The sequence below is a fragment of the Balaenoptera acutorostrata genome, chromosome 9, assembly GCF_949987535.1.
Source record: "Balaenoptera acutorostrata chromosome 9, mBalAcu1.1, whole genome shotgun sequence".
Taxonomy (NCBI): Eukaryota; Metazoa; Chordata; class Mammalia; order Artiodactyla; family Balaenopteridae; genus Balaenoptera; species Balaenoptera acutorostrata.
In genome coordinates this window covers 45719723-45738660 of record NC_080072.1, presented here as the reverse complement: position 1 = coordinate 45738660, position 18938 = coordinate 45719723, and the positions used below count along the sequence as shown (strand labels likewise).

Sequence of the window (18938 nt, the reverse complement as noted above, 5' to 3'; positions counted from 1 at the left end):
TTTCTGGGGACAATAGATAGAATATTTGAAATTCAGCCGTCCCAGAAAACGTAGGGATATAATGCTGCTAAAACTCTTGTTCTACTTAAAAGTTTGAAGGAATTCATGGCTGATACAAAGTCTCCTTTGAAAAGGGATACTTCCAAGTTGTATCTTGCCATCAACGATCTCAATTTGTGTTTGGTGCTTCTCCACACACAACCAATTAATCCTAATGGGAATTCAGCATGGAGAGAACTGGATTCTAAACAAATAACACCCAACAGCCAAGACTAAGTCTTGCCACACAACACCCATCTGCGAAGGCTAGAAACAGCCTGCTTCGCTTCAACTCTGAATCAGCCACCACCCCAGCATGCAGAATCTAGAGAGTTTTCTGTCTCCCAGGACTTGGGAATTTCTCAGCTGAAGCCTAGGAATATGGAAGTAGGTAAAGGAATGTGGCCTGGCAAAGGGAGGGAAAAAAATAGGATTGTCTCTGAGACTTCATTCTCCAATTTTCCTAAAATCAGACTGAAGTCGCCAGGGAAATCTGGTTTTGAAATGGTAGACAGCCACAATCCCCTAGCCATCAGGGTAACACACCCTCCCTGGACATATGCACCTGCCTAACTGCTTGACATTGTGTACAAACTGAATATGCACGATCTTCATGTTATCACAAAGGCTATACTTTTAAATGTTTCTACCCAATATTTAAAACCCTTTTTCTGTCCTTAAAAAGACCCATAGATTTTACTGGATCGACTGCTATTTGAGACGTCTGGCTAGCCAGGGACTGCACGTACTATGGACTACAGATTTCCAGATCAGGGGAAAGAGGGACAGAAAGTACTGGAGTCAGAGTGATGACAGTATATAGCCAGTTTATTATCTAAAGAGTGAATAGGTATGTCCTATATATGTATAACCATTTTTCAATAACACGTATGGGTTTGATTAATAAGTTAAAAATCCATTTAAAAGCATTACTGAATTTCTGATTATCCTTTGTCACGTGTGGTCTCCACTGACAGGTGGTGACCATGCCAGGTACCTGGCTAGGTTTCAGTTTCAAGACCAGTAAAGTAAGCCAGGCTTACAATTCAGGTGACCCATCGTTGAGCCCACGTTGCTAGGGAGAGGGGAGGGACAGAGCAGACAAGCAGTCTGTTTCCGGTCCTAGATACTCTGGGTAGCCTCTGGCGACATCACGCCAACAACTGGCCATACCAGAATTTGAGCCGAATCTGTCTGACTTCAAAATTCAGCACCTTGTCTGAGCTGGAAGAGGCAGGGTTGCTGCATATCAGAAAGCCACTTCTGGGACCAGAAGCCAGAGTGCCATTTCAGAGCTTCGAGAAGCTTCCTGGATTTTGCTCTTGTTTTCTCAAACTGGCAAAGACCAAACGGCCTCCACTCTCAAGGCAAAGAGAAAGTGATAAGGAATTTGGGAAGCTTTTCTGCCCCAGGGAAGAATCCGGCTCAATGACAGTTTGGTATTAACTAGCTCAGCCATGCAGGGAGGCATAATTAGTTTCCCAGACCAGAGCTTCATTCCACTGGTCCCCCACAACCCAAGGGCTACACAATCTGTTTGAAATGAGAAGAAAAATAAAATCATCGCTCTCCTCAGCTCACCCGTCGGGCTATTGCTCAAAGCCACGAGCAAAAGGTGAGGCAGCCATCTGTCTGCTGAGGTACAAGAAAGAATGGAATAGTCATTTTTAAATGACATTTTCAATTTTTCCCCTATGTCTACTATGCCCTCTTCCACCCTACTGCTTAAATGACTCTTTTCAAATCGAAAATATCAGGGAATAATAGGAAAAGAAAAATTGTAGTAATCCACGGCTCCTGCTAACAGGCTGCTCTGCCCTGGTGGGCAGAGTCCCAGGAGAAACTTCTTCCTGCCCATGTCCTGGGTGTACAGACTGGAGAGGGTGGGAAAAGCTGTGCTGGGCCTCTGTGAAGACCTACACCCATGGGTGGGTGATTCCCTAGGCAGCCCCCGGGGGACCAAGGGGTCTGGGCTGCCCGATTTCCAGCCCTGCTTCTGCCCATGATGCCCAAGGAATTTCAGCAGTGCAGGAAGGAAAATCCCTCTCCTGGCTCTGGAGTTGTCCTCTGAGAGTCCTCTTCCCCCCTGTACACTGTTCCTGCCACCTCTCTCCTGAGTGTGAAAGAGCAAGTCCCAACTCACCACCATCACCCTGGAGACACCCTGAGATGGCGGGATCCATTCTGAGGTTCTCACAGGCCTCAGGGCAGAGAGGAGGCCAAGTCCAGGTGCGAAGCCAAAAGCCAACTTTCCCTTAGCTCCGAGCCCAGAGGAGTTCTTTATCCTTTCTTGGAAATTAAGCTATACTTTCTCCTTCCAATTGACTCTCCACGTATCCATTTAAATGACCTCAACTTTGTCCCTCCTCTTGAAACACAGACACCCTGTTCAGCTGTATCTTTTCTGGAATTATTCTCTGCTTTTGGTGCAGGTTTATTTTTTCCCTTCTGTGCCCACAAGATTGCTTCCATTTGAAAGTGACCACAAGTGACAGCTTTATTACAATAAAGACATTGAGGGTCCCCTGAAGGTTCCAGGCTTTTCTCACCAGCTGATTCCTGGGAGATCTCAGGGCAGGAAAGCACACTTTACACACACACACACACACACACACACCACCGAACCACAGCTTCCCTTTGATTAAACCATGAAACAGCAGTGTAAGCTATGAGGGGCCAGGAGAGAAACCCCAGGAGTGCGTATTTTCCTGTCCCCGACCAAGAAGGAGGACAAAGCATGAGACAGCCTCACAGAAGTCACCCCCAAGCCTGGAGGGATGAGAACCAGCTCTTCGGGCACCTGGCTTCCCTTCCAGACAACTTTGAAGCCAGAGACCGGGATGTGAATTTTCTTACTAAGTGGTTTTAGTCAGGTCTGCTTATTTTTTCATTTAGTCACTCAACAAATTCCTAATTCACCCAACTATTGTACATGCCCTACTGGCATGTAGTTTCCAGTGAAACACTGGAAAATGGAAAAAATAGGACCCTGTCTCCACTTGCAATGAATTCACAGTCCAATGGGAAAGCAGATCAATAGTTACAGTACAGCACAAATTTCTCATCTGTAAAATGGGGCTAAGGATCTCACAGGCTTATTTTTTTTTAATTAATTTATTTATTTATTTATTTATGGCTGTGTTGGGTCTTCGTTTCTGTGTGAGGGCCCTCTCCAGTTGCGGCAAGTGGGGACCTCTCACCATCGCGGCCTCTGCTGTTGCGGAGCACAGGCTCCAGACGCGCAGGCTCAGTAATTGTGGCTCACGGGCCCAGCCGCTCCGCGGCATGTGGGATCCTCCCAGACCAGAGCTCGAACCCGCGTCCCCTGCATTGGCAGGCAGACTCTCAACCACTGCGCCACCAGGTAAGCCCTCACAGGCTTATTTTAAGGATTAGATAATACGAAGAGGATTAAACAGTACCAAACATCTAGTCAGTGCCTGATAAGTGTCAGTTTTTTTTCTCTTTTCCTCTCCTTGACACAAAATCTCTGCCCCTCTTCCATCTGCACCGCTGCGTGGGTTTGAAAAGCTGGGAAGAAGCCTGCTCCCGATACAGAGACTGCATCACCAGGAGCTACCATGTGCTGCTGGACCTGAAGACAGGTCCTGCTCAACAGTGCTGTGTCCCCAGTCCTGAAGATGATCCCAGGTGGTGGGGTGCAGGCCCCAAGGACCCAGACAGACCACACAGAGGGGACTGGGCCTCCAGCCTCACCACATCTAAAGGAATCTGCCCGGCCTTTGTCCCTTTAGCACCTGGCTTCGTCTGAGAATATACAACTAAGGATTACTTCCCACTGCAGAAATTTCTTCTGAGGTTGAGGGGAGTAACTGGATGCAAAGGGAAACTTTCTAGACCTGATTCAGAACCCTTACATCCCCATCCCAGAGTCTCCAGCACGTGGGGCAGGGCCTTCAGGGCGGTCACCAAGTTGCTCTGGGCCTTGGATCTCTCGACACAACGTTAGAAGGTGAGGATACTCTTGTTCCTTCCGGGTCTGGCGTGCTCTGATTCTCAGTAAAGATCCTCTGGACGAGAGCCTTCACAGTTGCCATCTGACTTGAGAACTGCCGAAGTTGCAAGGCTAAACCTTTTTTGCTAATTGATGAGGAAAGAGGGAAGGACTGCATTGAGCTGCGCAACACAATACCGTTTCCTAATACTGACCAGGGTGAAATAAGACATTTAACTTTTGATTTACAAACATCAATGCATACTTTCTGTACTTCTAAAGTAATTACAAACTCAAAACTACTTACGCCTGTTTGGCTAAAAAAACAACGAGCTGTTGCTGAAAAACATTCAAAATTCACAATTGTATAGTTTTAGGTATATAAAAGAATCATTTTAATTGTTTTGTTAAGGCAATTATCATCTCCCTACTCATAAGGAACCAAAATAACTCCCACTAATCAAGAAATGGTTTATTGCCCAGGAAGTTTAATAATGATTTAGTACGATTCTCTCTAGTAAAAAAGCAAAACCATCCCTCAGTTTTCTGTCACTAGTAAGGGATATTTTTCAAAAAAGACTTTAAATAGATAAGTACTAAAAAAAATGTAGTGTGTACCTTCCCAATATGAAACTACATCTATTTCTGAGTTGTAAAGAATGTATATTAAAATTATATCATGCAACAAAATGCACATTTTGTAGGGGGGAAAGAAAGAAAAGATTAAATTGAACCTTCCTGACAACTGGATTAAATCACACCTTCCTGCCTGTAATTGACATTATAAGTCACATTGCTTTGTGTTAAATCAAATTCACCCCAGCAGGAAGACAGGCTGCCTGCCGCAGCTCCAGTTCTACTGGGAGGTGGGTGGAGATGGAGGAAAACATTTCTCTCCTGTAGGAGGCTCTTCTTCCACCAGGGATTTGGGGAAATGAGACTCTCTGGCCAGGTAACTGGACACCTTGCATAACTCTCCCACCAGCCAAGGTTTCTACAAATAGTGCATTCCTGACATTGTCCCCTGCCCACTGCAATGCCAAGTGGGTTTTACAAAACAAATATTTCTCTACAAATGAGTGCAGGTCCCCAGGCCAGCAGGCTTAGAATTTCAGAGCAATAGTCAAATCAAACTGAGACACTCCAGATGTCTCAGCTGAGAAGCTGTCACCAGCGTGAGGCTGGGCTTCCCTCTAACCTCACGTCTGACCATCTCAGGCTCGTCTTAACCGGAGAAGTCCTTACACACACATCCTGTCTAAATGAACTGAAACAGGGTTCAAGGCTGACAGTCTAGGTGTTACAACCAGAAAATATACTCCTGACCGTATTTTCTATGCCAGCTCCAAGAGGGAAATGTGGTGGGAAAGAAGGAAAGAGGGAAAGCAGGAAGACTGAAGAAAAGAACGTGTTCCCCCCCCCCATGCCCACCATGTGATAGGCAGGGTGAGGTGCTGTCCTGTACCTCATTTAATCAGCACCTCATTTAATTTAATTTCACCTCATTTAATCAGCACAACAATCCTACAGGGTTTAAGGAGCAGTCGTCCTCATTTCTGTGGTTGGGGAAACTGAGGCACGGGGAAGTGAAGAGACTTGCCCAAGGTCACCCAACCTGTAAACGGCAGCACAGATTCCAACCACTCTACATTTCTTTTCGTACTTCGCCACGCTCAACAAGACTCAGGTCTCCCACTTCCAGGTAACTGCTGGTTTTACTTACTGCCTGAACTTGCTCTCTCCTAATCTTCCCTACTGCACTCCTCTAAATCCTCCTCATTCTTCAAAGATGTGTCATAAGTCCCAGTTCCTCGGTGAAGTCTGTTCTACCGGCGCACTCTTCCAGAATTCAACATTAACCCTCATTACCTTAGTTAGTTTGCGAAAGATCCTCAACTGTTTCTTGTGTTGTCTTCCTAGCCTGATGATGAGCTTTTCAAAGCAAAGGACTCTGTCCTACATATTTTGTCATTTCCTGACACAGCTGGCACAGTGTCAAGCCCACAAGAGGTGCCTGGAAGCAGCCACAGAACAGCCTGGATTGGTGCCTTTAAAAGCTGGGCTCCTCTGCTCATCCCTTCCAGGGGCTCCCCTTTTCTCCCAGAGCATTTCTCCCACAGTGGCCTCCAAGGCCTGTACAACCTGCTCCCCACCTGGCCCCTCTCTGGCCTCACCCCCAACCCCTTTCTCCCACAGTCACTCTGCCCTGGCCACACTGTTCCCAATACACATACACCAGGTACATTCCTGCCTCAGGGCCTTTGCACTGGTTGTTTCCTCCACGTGCAACTCTTCCCCTAGAGGGAGCTCACACCTAATTTTCTTCAAGTCTTTCCTTATCAGAGAGCACCTGACTACCTCATTTAATTGCAAATCTTTCATGTTTTTGTCTTTGTTCCACTGACATACCCCCAGCACTTACCAGGTACTCAATAAATGCTAATTGGATGAAGGAAGGGAAGAATCTGAGCATGCGACCAACAGAAGGTAGGAGTACCTCCCAGGTCACTGTCAAACTCCGAGCCACAAGAGAGGGGAACAGGAACTTGAAAGCAGGTCTGCGGTTTCTCCAAACCATCCCAAGCCTCCACTCCAGGCCCCAGTAAACAATGCCAGACTTGGGATCCATCTCCAACATCTGCCCACAGAACTAGCGGTCCAACATTATATACACTTGGGCCCAGATATTCCACTTTCTCGATTAAATGGGAATTCCTGGCAAACCTGGACATGTCTGCTGTTTCCTCTGTGTGCACCTCTCCCCTCTATGGCCCCTGAGCCTGGAAGACCACCCAGTGAAGCTTTGTCCTGAATGAGCGGAGGAGGTGGTCTTGTTCACACTAAGTCTTCTGGAAACTGATGCTGCTGGCTGCAAAAAGCCAGGCCTGGAGCCTCTCTCAGCCTTCCACAGCGCTCCGCCTTATCAGCTCCCAGCACGGGCGACCTCCTGCATCTCCAGGGAAGGACAGTGACAAACCAGTCGCTTGGTAACCCACCTCAGGGCCCTGCTACTCTCATGAATCCTTCTTCCAGTCTCATCTACAACCTTTCTGATAAGAGAAAGGGATGATCCTGTTTTCTCTTAATTAGCATCACTGGAGCAGGAAGAACAAGAGGGTGTCTAGCCCCTCACTAAGGGGCTTGAGAAAGGTAACTTACTAACTGCATCATGTTAATTACAGTCACTGAGACTTGATTTCCTCATCTGTAAAATGGGGGTCATGACATCATCCCACAGGGTTGCTTACAAAGTTAAAATGAAGTATCACATGTAAAGTATTTAGCACATAATAGGTGCTCAACAAATATTAATTCTCTTTCTCTTCCAGTCTCTCCTCCAGACAAGTTCAGACCTATTTCTACAACCCTTCTTCCCTCGTTCTTTTTTCTAAGTTTTGAATCATTGATAAAATTCTCTTTCATCATTTTCCGCTGGGTTCCCCTTCTAATATAAATCCTCAGCTTCTAATAAGTTTTTGTAAAGCCTGGCCCAATTATAGACTTGGAGAGTCTACGTCATAATTCCTGCATGTTATACTTTCCTCCATATACTCATTTAGAAAACAAAGCAAATCAGAGGATCAGATTTAGAAATGGAAGAAACCAAAATGTTAAAAGACTCTTCTCCAAGCCCCGTGAACTTAGAGGCAGGTCTAAAGCCTCACCCACACCCCTCCCATTCCTCCGTGACTCCTTCTCTTGCATCAGAGAAATATGATGATGACTAATTAGACAAAGTCTGTCGTACTCGTCGAGATCCTCTGAGGCAGGAACCACATAAACACAAGCATCATAACTCCAGTAAAGACAAACCAGAAAACCCCTCTGCTCTGGGACCCTACCCATCCAGAGCTAAATAAATCTGAAACAGAAGATCAAAAAGGATCTTCCACATGGATAACAGAAAATGTCACCAGCATAAACAGGAAGAGAGATTAGTTCAATAAAGGAATAAAGTCACATCTGTGGGTCTCAAGTAAGATTTTTGCTTACTTTTAACTTCCCAGCATATAACTCACAAGGTTATTAATACGGACTCCTACTGTTTTGGGCAAATAAACAGCTGCTGATGTTTTGTGCCCAAACCACTTTATTCGAGCTTTCCTTTACAGCAATTGTTTTTTTCCTTTCCAAATCCTGAGAGGCTCAGACAGCTGAAAAAAACAGGGAGTACTAAGGCAGAACGAATAACAAGGAGGCAGCCTGTGTGGGCAGGGAAAACGGGGCAGGGGCTGCTGGGACCCTCACCGTCCTCTTTACGACTCTTGGACAAAGTCACCGTTCAAGAGCAGAGAACAGAAAACACAGATGTGGTGCAATCAGGAGGGTTGTTTTTGCCACGATGCTAGGAGTTACCATTAAACAGAATTTCCCAGTGTGAGAAGATGAGGATGACCAACCACCCAGGTTTGCCCAGGGTTGAGGGGCCTCCTTGGACCCAAGAATTTCAGTTTTAAAAGAGTGAAAGTCCTGAGCAAACAGGACAAGTTGGTCACCCCGGGAGCCACATGACTGTGCCAGCCAGTACACAGGAAAGCACTCCGCACTGGGCCTGGCATATTGTAAGTGCCCGAAAGTCACATGTGGAACCTGAATGAGCTCTGGCCTGCAGCTCACACAGTCTGCTTTTCCTACGAGGCCAAGTTCCTGGGGGGGGGGGCCACAATCATCCAAGAGAAAAGGGCTTTCCAGAGCCTCCGTGCTGACACCTCACTGCCCCTTCCAAACAAGGCCTTCTCCCTCTGGCACCCCAACCCCAAGGTTCCTCACTTACACAAGGACAGACCAAGCCGCCTGCCTGGATCCCTTTTCCATCAGTCTCCTGCTTGAACACAGTCGTTGATAAAATGATCTCCCAGTTCCTTCTCTGTGAGACTGTCATCTTCTTTTCACTTCTGGGGAGAGCACAGATGCTGAAGACAGTTTCCCTTCTTGGCTCCACCACCTATCAGCTTTGTGACCTGGGGCAAACTAAGTCGCTACGTCTCAGTGTTCTCACCTCTAAAACTCTCCCTCACCATGCGGTGAAGATAAAAAGCAATCACGCATGGACCGCACCTAGCCCAGTCCCTGACACACAAGAATAGTTCTCTTCCTCCGTTCCTTCTGATACAATCCAGCTTCAATTCGTTACATACCTGTTGCTCTTAAAATAAATCAAGGGTTTGGCTAAGATTCTCATTTGGCATTTCTGTAGCTTTAAATCTCTCCTTAGCTTTCTAACTCTTACAATCATTGGCCCAAGCAATTTTGTACTGTTCTCCTAAGTCCTCATATGCCACTAGCATGACACTTATAAGCCCAAGTTTCAAACCCTGTCCTGCCCAGGTCCCTGAATTGCCTTCCCTCTCCTCCAGGATCTCAGCTGCCTTTCACTCTAAGTCCCCAGGGGACACAGATGGGTGAGCAAGTCAGACCAGTGAAGCCAAACAAGGTACCAGAGCTTAAGATGTAGCACCCAACCATCTCAAACAGGTGCTCCACTCAGAATCTGAAACTCTGGACATTGGTGGAATGAGCCCATTCATGCCAAAGAGCTAAGCCTAAGCCTCCTCTTCGGGCATCATTTTCCGTTGTTCTCATCTGTCCTGAGGAGATGGGTGCTGATGCCACTTCTCTGGATCTCTCCAAACACTATTTTTGTCTCATAAAGGACAGTGGTAACAAACATAGCCCAACAAGGTATGTCTGCCAGCTCCAGTACCATTTTAGCAATGCCATCATAGAGGAAGTCTGTCACTATCTCACTGGGGCTGGACACTTAAGGCTTTCCACTGGCATCGTTAAGGGCAGCTTCATCTCCCAAAAGCAAACCTTCACAAAACTGAAACTGAATGTTGGGCAGTGAAAGAGAACTACATCTCAGAAATGCATACCCACTGACTGGGAGGATCTGTCCTAGCAACATATTTTCATCTATAATTGTGTAGCCAGAAAAAACTACCAAAGCATTAGTGTTCATATAATCAGGAATCCTCTTGCTTAAAGCTCCAGTTGGCTGCATTCAGCTGGGTCCCTAAAGAGTACATAGACCCACACAGAAGATTCCAGAACAGCAGCTGTTCCCAGTTGCTGTCACAACAAATTGTATGTTGGAACATTTGTATGGTAATTTGTTATTAACAATAATTTAAGCACCAAAGCGTATGAATGATTAAGGTTAACTATAAATTGAAGGAATTTCAAGGTTATCAGATTCTCTTGCATATTAATATGCTTTCTTAAGTGGGAGAAAAAGGGATGGAGTGCGAATGAACACAACATGTTAGGACACGCATCGTCCTGGCCCTGCCCTGGGGCATGTGCCCTGCATGTTGAAGGCATGCGTGTGAGGAGGGGGAAAATACTGAAAATGCCTGTGCTCAAGCATTGCATTGTGGAATGGCACTAACTCTGACCCTGAAGGCAATGTGAGATTTGATAAGATGACAACTGTAGGCACAATGGAATAATCAAATCTCTGCAGAATTCAAGACGCTCCAGCCCTAGGGAGACTTTCAAGGCCAGTATAAAAAGTGCAACCCACCATTCATAGAATCTAGACCATCAACCAGCAGACCTAACCCACTCTGCCCCTTGCTTTCTACCACAGTGTCCGTCCCACATTTATAGACTTCTGCCCCTCCAACTTCATGCATAATCCTCTCTCTCCCAAAATTCCACCTTGGTGCCTTCTGGCTACATTCATCACTCATATTCAGCTTGGTGTTTCCCCAAAGGACTTTCTGTGCAATATCACCTCCATCTGGACTGCCCTCCTACATGCTTCTCACAGGGCAGCCTATCTGTCCTAGTCTCCAGAATTGAACCCAAGCAACGAAAAAGGGCAACAATCCTAAAGAGACCCCCAAGCCCCAATTCAAAGCAATAGCCCATTCAGCTTTCCAAGTTAAGTCAGAAATCCTATAGGATGGTAATGAAGATGTTCCAGTAACCCTGTATGTGGCTCTGGATCCCATAAGCATCTTTGCAAAAACACAGACCAGCCAAACCCAAGTAACTGAAGCTGAACTTCAAGGCCCTCACAAACCAGAAAACCAGACTGTGGCTCTCCGACATTTCATTCTGAATTCTCCTTGAGATTCTACATCAACCTACTTATCAAGGGCAAATAACAATTTACGTCAAGTGAGTGGGAAAGAATGTGGAATTCATTTATTTTACAGCCTACACACTTCTGGATAAAAATGAAAATTCTTTGGCCGTGCGAAAAAGTTGTATTCTTTGGCAAGGCTTTTCTACTCCATGTAGATGTGGTCCTGGGCTATTAATAAAGATAACTGGGCTCAATCTCTAAATTTTGCTATTGAACGCTCTCAAAATATCAATCTCTGTTACTAATATATACATAATATAATATATAATCCATTATATAATACATAATCTCTGTTACTAATATAATTTTACATGCCACAGTTCATTCTGAAGGACAAATAGGTTTACTCTTTAAATGACACCCTTTCCTCAAATAATCTCCAAGCATTTAGCAAACATCACATCCTCTTCTTTACAACCCTGCCAAGTTAGGAATCAGATGAGAAGGACACCAGCCAATTCTTAGTGACATCCAAAAGCCATAGGGGACAGAAAAAAAAAAAAAATCTCCCAACATCCAGGCCTTGGATATTTTCTGATTTTTAGGAACCATATATGCGTTTGTAATCTTGGTGAGCAACCTACTGCTACTGGCCTGATGTACATTAATATGCACATAATATGCCTAATACAACTTTAGGAAACAAAAGCAGTTAATAATCCATTTCTCCCATTGTTGGAATGATCTTGACTCAATGAAGTAAAATAATGGATTTAGAAATGAGTTATATAATGTAATACACTATTAATCATGGTATTCAGAAGGGTAAATAGATGTTACAAGAACACCACCCAGGAATTCAATTTCCTTTTAGATTTGTTTACTCTCTTGAATTCTTTATGCTACCATCATCCCTCACAAAAATCTAACACCCTGATGTTTCCTTTTCTCCCAAAACAGTGATTTTCAAACCCTTTCTTTAAAAAGAAAGCATAGCTCTTTTAAAAATGAAATATTTTACAGAATTCCAAATATAAGACAGATGAAACAGGAACAATATTGGTTACATGGAGGGGAGAGAATGGGTACCGGCGGGGTCCAAGAGACCTCACTTGACCCTTTTATTTCTTTTTTTATTTTTTAATTTATTTATTTTATTTAGTTATTTTTGGCTGCGTTGGGTCTTCGTTGCTGTGCGCGGGCTTTCTCTAGTTGCGACGAGCAGGGGCTACTCTTTGTTGCGGTGCATGGGCTTCTCACTGTGGTGGTTTCTCTTGTTGCGGAGCACAGGCTCTAGGTGCACAGGCTTCAGTACCTGTGGCACCCCGGCTCAGTAGTTGTGGCTCGTGGGCTCTAGAGCGCAGGCTCAGTAGTTGTGGCGCACACACTTAGTTGCTCCGCAGCATGTGGGATCTTCCCGGACCACGGCTCGAGCCTGTGTCCCCTGCATTGGCAGGTTGATTCTTAATCACTGCACTACCAGGGAAGCCCGACCCTTTTTTATTTCTTAAGTCCCAGAACAAACCTCCCAGAAGCTTGGGGCTCCTGGGGACAGAGTTTGAAAATCACTACCCTAAGGCATATGTGTAAAGCAAAAATTATGTATATAAAATAGAACACAGGCATAATACATATTTCGTTAATTAATTAATGATATCTGGAAATAAAACATATATATAAAATACACAAATCGTAAACACTGATATCCCAAGAGGAAAAACTGGCAAAGGACACCAATACGAGGTTAAAACAAATATAGGGCTGGGGGGAAGATACTAAGTTCTACAGTAATCAAAGGAGTACAAAGCAAAAGAATAGAACATTTGACAGTGGTTACATCTGCCCAGAAAAAGTTGAAGGATAGCACCCAATGCTGGCCAGCCTCCGTGAAACAGGTACGATAATACACTGCTATTGGTTGTATAGAAAGACTTTCCTTTTCAAAAACAATCTTTCACAAAAATGTTCATATTCTTTGAATCAGTAGTAATCCCACTTCTGGAAATACATCATTAAAATCGTTCAGAAGAAGAACACAGTGAAGTGAAGATGTTTATTTCTGTGTTAATTATAATAGAAAAGCAAATGTTCAGTAACAGGCAAGTGGTTAAATCGATAACGGTATATTGATGGTGGAATATTATGCAGTCACTAAAAATACAGTAAAATTTCTCTTTAAATATCCTCCACTTAATCGCCTCTCCAGATTAAGCATGCTTTCATTCTCTCCACAAAAAACAAAACAAAACCAGGATGCCTTTGTCCCTCTGTGTCAACTTCTCTCTCCCACCCCATTCACATCTCCTGCTAACAACTGAGTAATACTCCTACCAAGAGTCCACTGGGTTTGTTTCCAAATGTGTTTAGACTCTTGGTATTTGTCACTGTAACAGCATAATTTAATTACATATTATATAAACCAATGGAATATCATTGCTAAAAAGATGAGAGCTGTTTCTAAGAAAATTAATTTAAAGCCTTGGAAAGACTTTATAAAGTCAGTCACATAAATAGCAATCAAATTACTCGTGAACAAAATCACTGCAAAAGACCAGACAAAAGTCATAAAAATTTAGGCTACTACACTGCTTCATAAGCATCTTCAAGTTCTCAATGAATGTTAAAGAAAACAGAACTAGAAATCAGACTTTGTAAACAGCACCTTATGGGAGTGGTTCATTCAAGGAAGTTGATCAGAAAGGCAATGGGCAGGCCCAGCCCAAAGACAAAGCCTTGGCCTTACACTGAAAGGCTGACAAATAAATGCACATTTTGCATACTATTAAAACAAAATATTTAATGCATGTATGTAATATTTTGTTTTATTCTCCTCTTTAACCAGTTTCTCAATAAACTGAGTAACTTAAACCCCAAGTGTGTTGAATAAGAGGGATTCTATCGTCCTTTAAAAACGAGTTCACTACAACAGGGACCAGGTGTGTCTTGATTCATCACTGTATCCAATTTCACCTCCCCAGTGTGTTGCCTGGCACATACTAGGTCTCCAATAAATAAGGACTAAATCGATAAACTATGTAGCAAATATGGAAAAAAATGCTTCTAACAAAAAGCAAACTGAGGAAAGCAGAATATTAAATTACATGTAAACCACGACTACACCTTCATTTTTAAATACGGAGGCAGATGGACAAAACTAGAAGGCAATGTTCAAAATACAAAACAGTTGTTTTAGATTAGAATGAATTACAGGCAATTTTATACATTTTAAAATATTTTCTTCAATATTGGCACAGTCTTTTACAGATTCAAAAAGATACTCATCAAAAAAAAAGAAAAGCTGTTTTGGTTTCTACTGGACTTCCACAATAATAAGTGAATCCACATCTCCATTTCCTAAGCTCTCCAACACTTCAGCCTCCTTCAGCACTTTCTGCTTAACCCACTGCACCGCCTCCAGCAATCCCATCTTTCTCCTCCTAAGACCAAATGTGTAGTAACACTTATTTTGTGTTTCCAATCTATCAGGATGCTATTTTTAAAATCTGGAGTTATCCATCCTCTCATTTACCATCTATCTGCTTAAAATAAAATTATCAAAACTGCAATTTACATTCCCAAGAGATTCCCAAACACCATCTAATTAAATCATTCAATCAGAAAACAAATTAAAATGAAATACCACTGCAACCCCCAAGAGGAAAATAAACGTTTCAGTCATGACTGGAATGTAGGTCTAGGGTGACGCTCCAAAGCCTCTTCTAATTGCAAGTCCTATGGAACATCCAGCAGAACATTTTGTGACGTTTGCAGCTTCCGAGACAACTTTCCTTCCAAAGCAAAGAGGAGCCTATGCAAGGCTCCAAAGCAAAACGTAGTCGTTTGAGAATAGAAATGCTTTTATTATTGACTAACTAGTGCACTGGGGACCCTCACTGTGTACCCATTCATTCATCCACTCGTCCATCCAACACGTACTCTCTGAGGAATGTGCCAGGAACTGTCCTGGGTGTTCCACGAACACTTTTTAAGTGAATGTAACCTCTGCCTTTTGGCATGAAACAAATCAAAACCCAGAGATTCCTGAGTTTAACTATGGAAGAGTCCCCAAGTGGAAAGGCTATGACTCCATCATCCCTCAGCCACCCTCTGAAGTCTCTAAGTCTGACACCCACTCCCACCGTCAAGTGACTCCAGGAGAGCACTGCTGCCCTGTGACCCTCTGGCCCTCTTAAGAGACAGTATAGTATGTGGTTAAGAACACAGATCCTGAAGCGACATTAGCTGGGTTTAAATCCCTGCACCTTAGGCAAATCATATAACCTCTCCTTCTGTAAAATGGAGCTAATATACCTACCTCATAGCGTGAGGAGGATTAAATAGGTCAGTATACGTAAAGCACTTAAAATAATGCCTGGCACATAGCAGCTGCTATATAATTTTTAGCTACTATTATTATTATCCCTATTCCCTCTCAGCTCAGTAGAGTAAACTGGATGGCTCAAAATGCTCTACTAACTAGAGGAAACTTGACAGTGGAATACACACAATCAGCCCGTATCATCAAGGACAAGCCTTTGAGCTTTTCCTTTCCCACCCTCTGCCTTCAGAGAGCTGCACTTGGCCAGTCCCAAACATAGTAGGCCCCTTACTTAAGGAGCTAAATCCCTAAATTTAAATTCCCCAAATGCTAGCTCAGGGATGGCTCCAGCACCACTGGGGGAGCTGTCACTAGTCATGGCTACGCCATCATGGCACAACCAGCCAAGCACCCTCTGCCCTCCCCCTGCCTCATGGCTCGTCTTTCCCAAATCACTGACCCTTCCCCAAGCCGCTAGGGGTTGTGGCTTCTGCCTTTCCGCCTGAGAATCTGGTCATTTCTGAATATCTACAGGACTCATAACACAGTCATTGCACATACACAAGAGAACTGGAGCAGCACATGTTTTAAGAATCCTGCTCCCTCTTATTTTCCCGTCTCTCTCAATTTTTTCAGGTATATATTTGAACGTTCCGAACAAGGCATAGCTATAAGATTTCTTGGGAGCAAAAGCACAAAGCCTCCTTTCAACTTCCACATTGCACTCATTTTCATGTACAGCCTTATAAATCATGTGACACGGTCCACGTTCTACATGATAGGGGTGCACTCTGGGATGAGCTCATGGGTTAATAATGTCTCCTCACTGCTTCCCAAAGTAGTACCTTGCTCACCTCCTCCCTGACCAGATCAGAAAGCACAAGAGAATCATTTTCCAGGAACATAAACACACACACACACACACACACATACATAAACACAGAATCTGTGAATGAAAATCTCTTAAAATCTGTGGGCAAACTGGAAATGTCAAAGTAAGGTATGGCCTGTGTCTCCCTGGGAACATTCTGAATCACCCTGGAGCAAACACTGTACTTCTATTGCTGACTAATTGTCAATCTGGACCCATGGGATGGAAAAGGACAAGAAACACAGCAACAGGCACCATCAGATAGATAAACTGGTCTGCCACGCAAGCCCAGTGGCAGGCTGAGAGGCAGAGGCAGGTATGGAAGGAGAGCCGTGAACGGTGTCCATTTCTGGGGAAGTGTCAGAGCCATGAACTTGTTTTGAAGGCATCAGTCAGTCAGGAAGCACCATGGATACGCATACCTCTCCTGCACTCACCTGAACCTCCCCCTGGGAAGGAACTATTGTGTACACGTGGGGAAACAAACCAAATGTAGAGAGAGCAGCTGTCCCCACGACGGCAGGGGCAGCAGATGCAAGGGTTGGATCCTGACACCCATGTGTAAACAAAAGAGAGTGCTCCTGGGGGAGAAATATTCAACCAGATAACGGTGCCAAGTTCTGCCGGGTGCTGAAGCCAGAGCCTAGCAGGCCTGCCAGGTTTACAGGTGAACGAGGCTCAGCTGGCCCTGCCCTGCCCTTAAAAAGCTGACATGCCTGGTAGAAAACAGGTGGAGCAGCGGCGAAGAAACGAGAAATGTGAACGTGAGACACGGGCATGTGTGTGCACACATTGCCGGCAGCGCCCAGAGCGCTCTATCCGCTGCCTCCGACAGCTCATCGGACAGGGTCGCCTGGGAAGAGCGCTCCGTACCCCATCCTCCCCTTGGTCCCAGCCCTGGCCTCGAGCGCAGTCACCCGGCTCAGCCTTAGACTCCAGACCTACCCCGCGCGGGTCTGTCTGCTCTGCCCCAGCCGCTCCCTGGGCCTGGAAGTGGAGTTACCGGAGGGAATGGCCTTCACGGCAGCCCGGGGCGGGTTCTCGCGGTCCTGGCCGGAGGCAGCACCGCAGTGGACAGAGCTCCAAGCTCCCAGGCTTTTTCCCCACGCCAACACCTGCTCCTGGAGAGGGTCTTGGACCCGCGGGCAGTGGTGGGAGTGGGGACCGCTAAGGTTCAGACAGCACTCCTAGCCACAGAGACCCCTGCACTTCCAACAGCCTACAGGCCGCTCACGGCGTGGCTGGAGCTGCGCAGTCTTCCTAGCTCCGGCTCGTCCCGCAGCCTGTGGGTCCTAAATGGCAACGGCTGGGGTCGCTCGGGCATCTCACCGTAGGCCCTACGGCAGCCAGATGAGCTCGATTGCCCGCGCGCGCTCCCTTGTACACCCACCAACATTCACACGTACGCACACCTTGAACTGGACCTGCGTGCAACCCCTCGAGCAACCAGCCGGTAGTCACACGCACACTGAGACTCGTGCGCAGCGCGCCACCACGTCGCCAGCGAGCTGCACACACCCGCGCGTGGAGCCCCGCGCACACACGTGTGCCCCGGAGAAGTGCGCAGGGCCGCAGACACTGAGGGTCCCGCTCTCAGGCAAGAGCGTACACGCAGCCCCCCAAGCGTCTGCGGACTCAAGAGCCCCGCAGTCGCTCGAGAGATGCCTTCCAGCCCCAGCTCACCCCGCACCGCTCTGGGCACTCCCTGGCCCCGTGGGCGGCCCAAGTTTCCCGGGGCGTCCGTACCTTGGATATGCTGCTTGATGACATTCTCCAGGTGGTCCAGCCGTTCAATAATCTTCAGGGTGTCCCCTTTGTCTTCCTCCAGCTTCTTGTCGGGTGCCGGCTCCTGTCCCCGCACATACACGCTGGCGATGTAGTTGGTGACCCAGCCCACGTAGAGCAGACAAATGATGTTGGTCATGCCGCTCAGGATCACGCAAGTGGACACCAAAGTTTTGGTCTTCCTGGTGCACACCATTCTGGGCTCCCTCCTCCATATAGAGCTCCCGGGGGCCCCTCCTCTTTGCGCACCCCGGACTCCCCTGTGCTGCGCTCACACCCCCTAGCACGCCTCCGGCCGCCGGGCGCCCGAGCACCTGAGTCCCGACGTTCTCCAAAGCCCGGACCGCTGGCGGTGGAGCCGCGGTGCCCAAGTTTGGAGCTCCCGCCGCTGGAAGCCCGGAGAGAGGGCTTGACAAAGGAAATGAGGTGGATTTTTTCTTCCAAATTAAAAATCTCCGAGCCCTTCTCGGAGCAGTCGCGGGTGGTCTGCAGCCGCGCGCCCTGATACGCACGTCTGGGAAACTTTGCCACAGCCTAGGTCCGCGGCCGCGCCGCTTCCCATCGCCGGGCGCCGACTGCCTTGGCGGTCCGACCTGCCCGCGCTGCTAGAAGGACGGCGGCGGCGGCAGCGGCGGCAGGGAGAGCCGCGGACAGAGCGGCCCGGCCCCCTCCGAGCGACAAGCGCCGCCACCAATCGCGCTCCGGCTCGGGAGAGGGGCCGGGGCTGGGCGGTCGCGGACCAACTGGGAGGGCGCGGGGGGCGGAGTCCGGCCCCCCGGCCCCACCTGCTGGCCGCCCTTGGCCCCCGCCCTCCAGGGACGCTCCTGAGCCTCCGCCCGCGCCCGCGCTGGCTGCCCCAGACCCGAGGCTCGCGGGGAGGGCGCGCCGCCAGTCCCAGCCCTAGGTCGGCAGATTCCACCTCTAGGGGGATTCC

The 18938-nt window shown here is 46.7% G+C and overlaps 1 protein-coding gene across 4 annotated transcripts in view; it reads right to left on the bottom strand.

The window, feature by feature from the left end:
* The window catches only part of GALNT18 (polypeptide N-acetylgalactosaminyltransferase 18), a 346389-nt gene extending 327752 nt beyond the window's left edge, over nt 1-18637 (bottom strand). For all 4 annotated transcript variants that reach the window (XM_007174925.3, XM_057552862.1, XM_057552863.1 and 1 more), the window contains exon 1: nt 17966-18637. In XM_007174925.3, coding sequence (XP_007174987.2) covers nt 17966-18200 — 235 coding nt within the window. In that variant the 5' untranslated portion in view covers nt 18201-18637. The remainder of the gene's footprint in view (nt 1-17965) is intronic.
* Nucleotides 18638-18938: the final 301 nt, after the last annotated feature.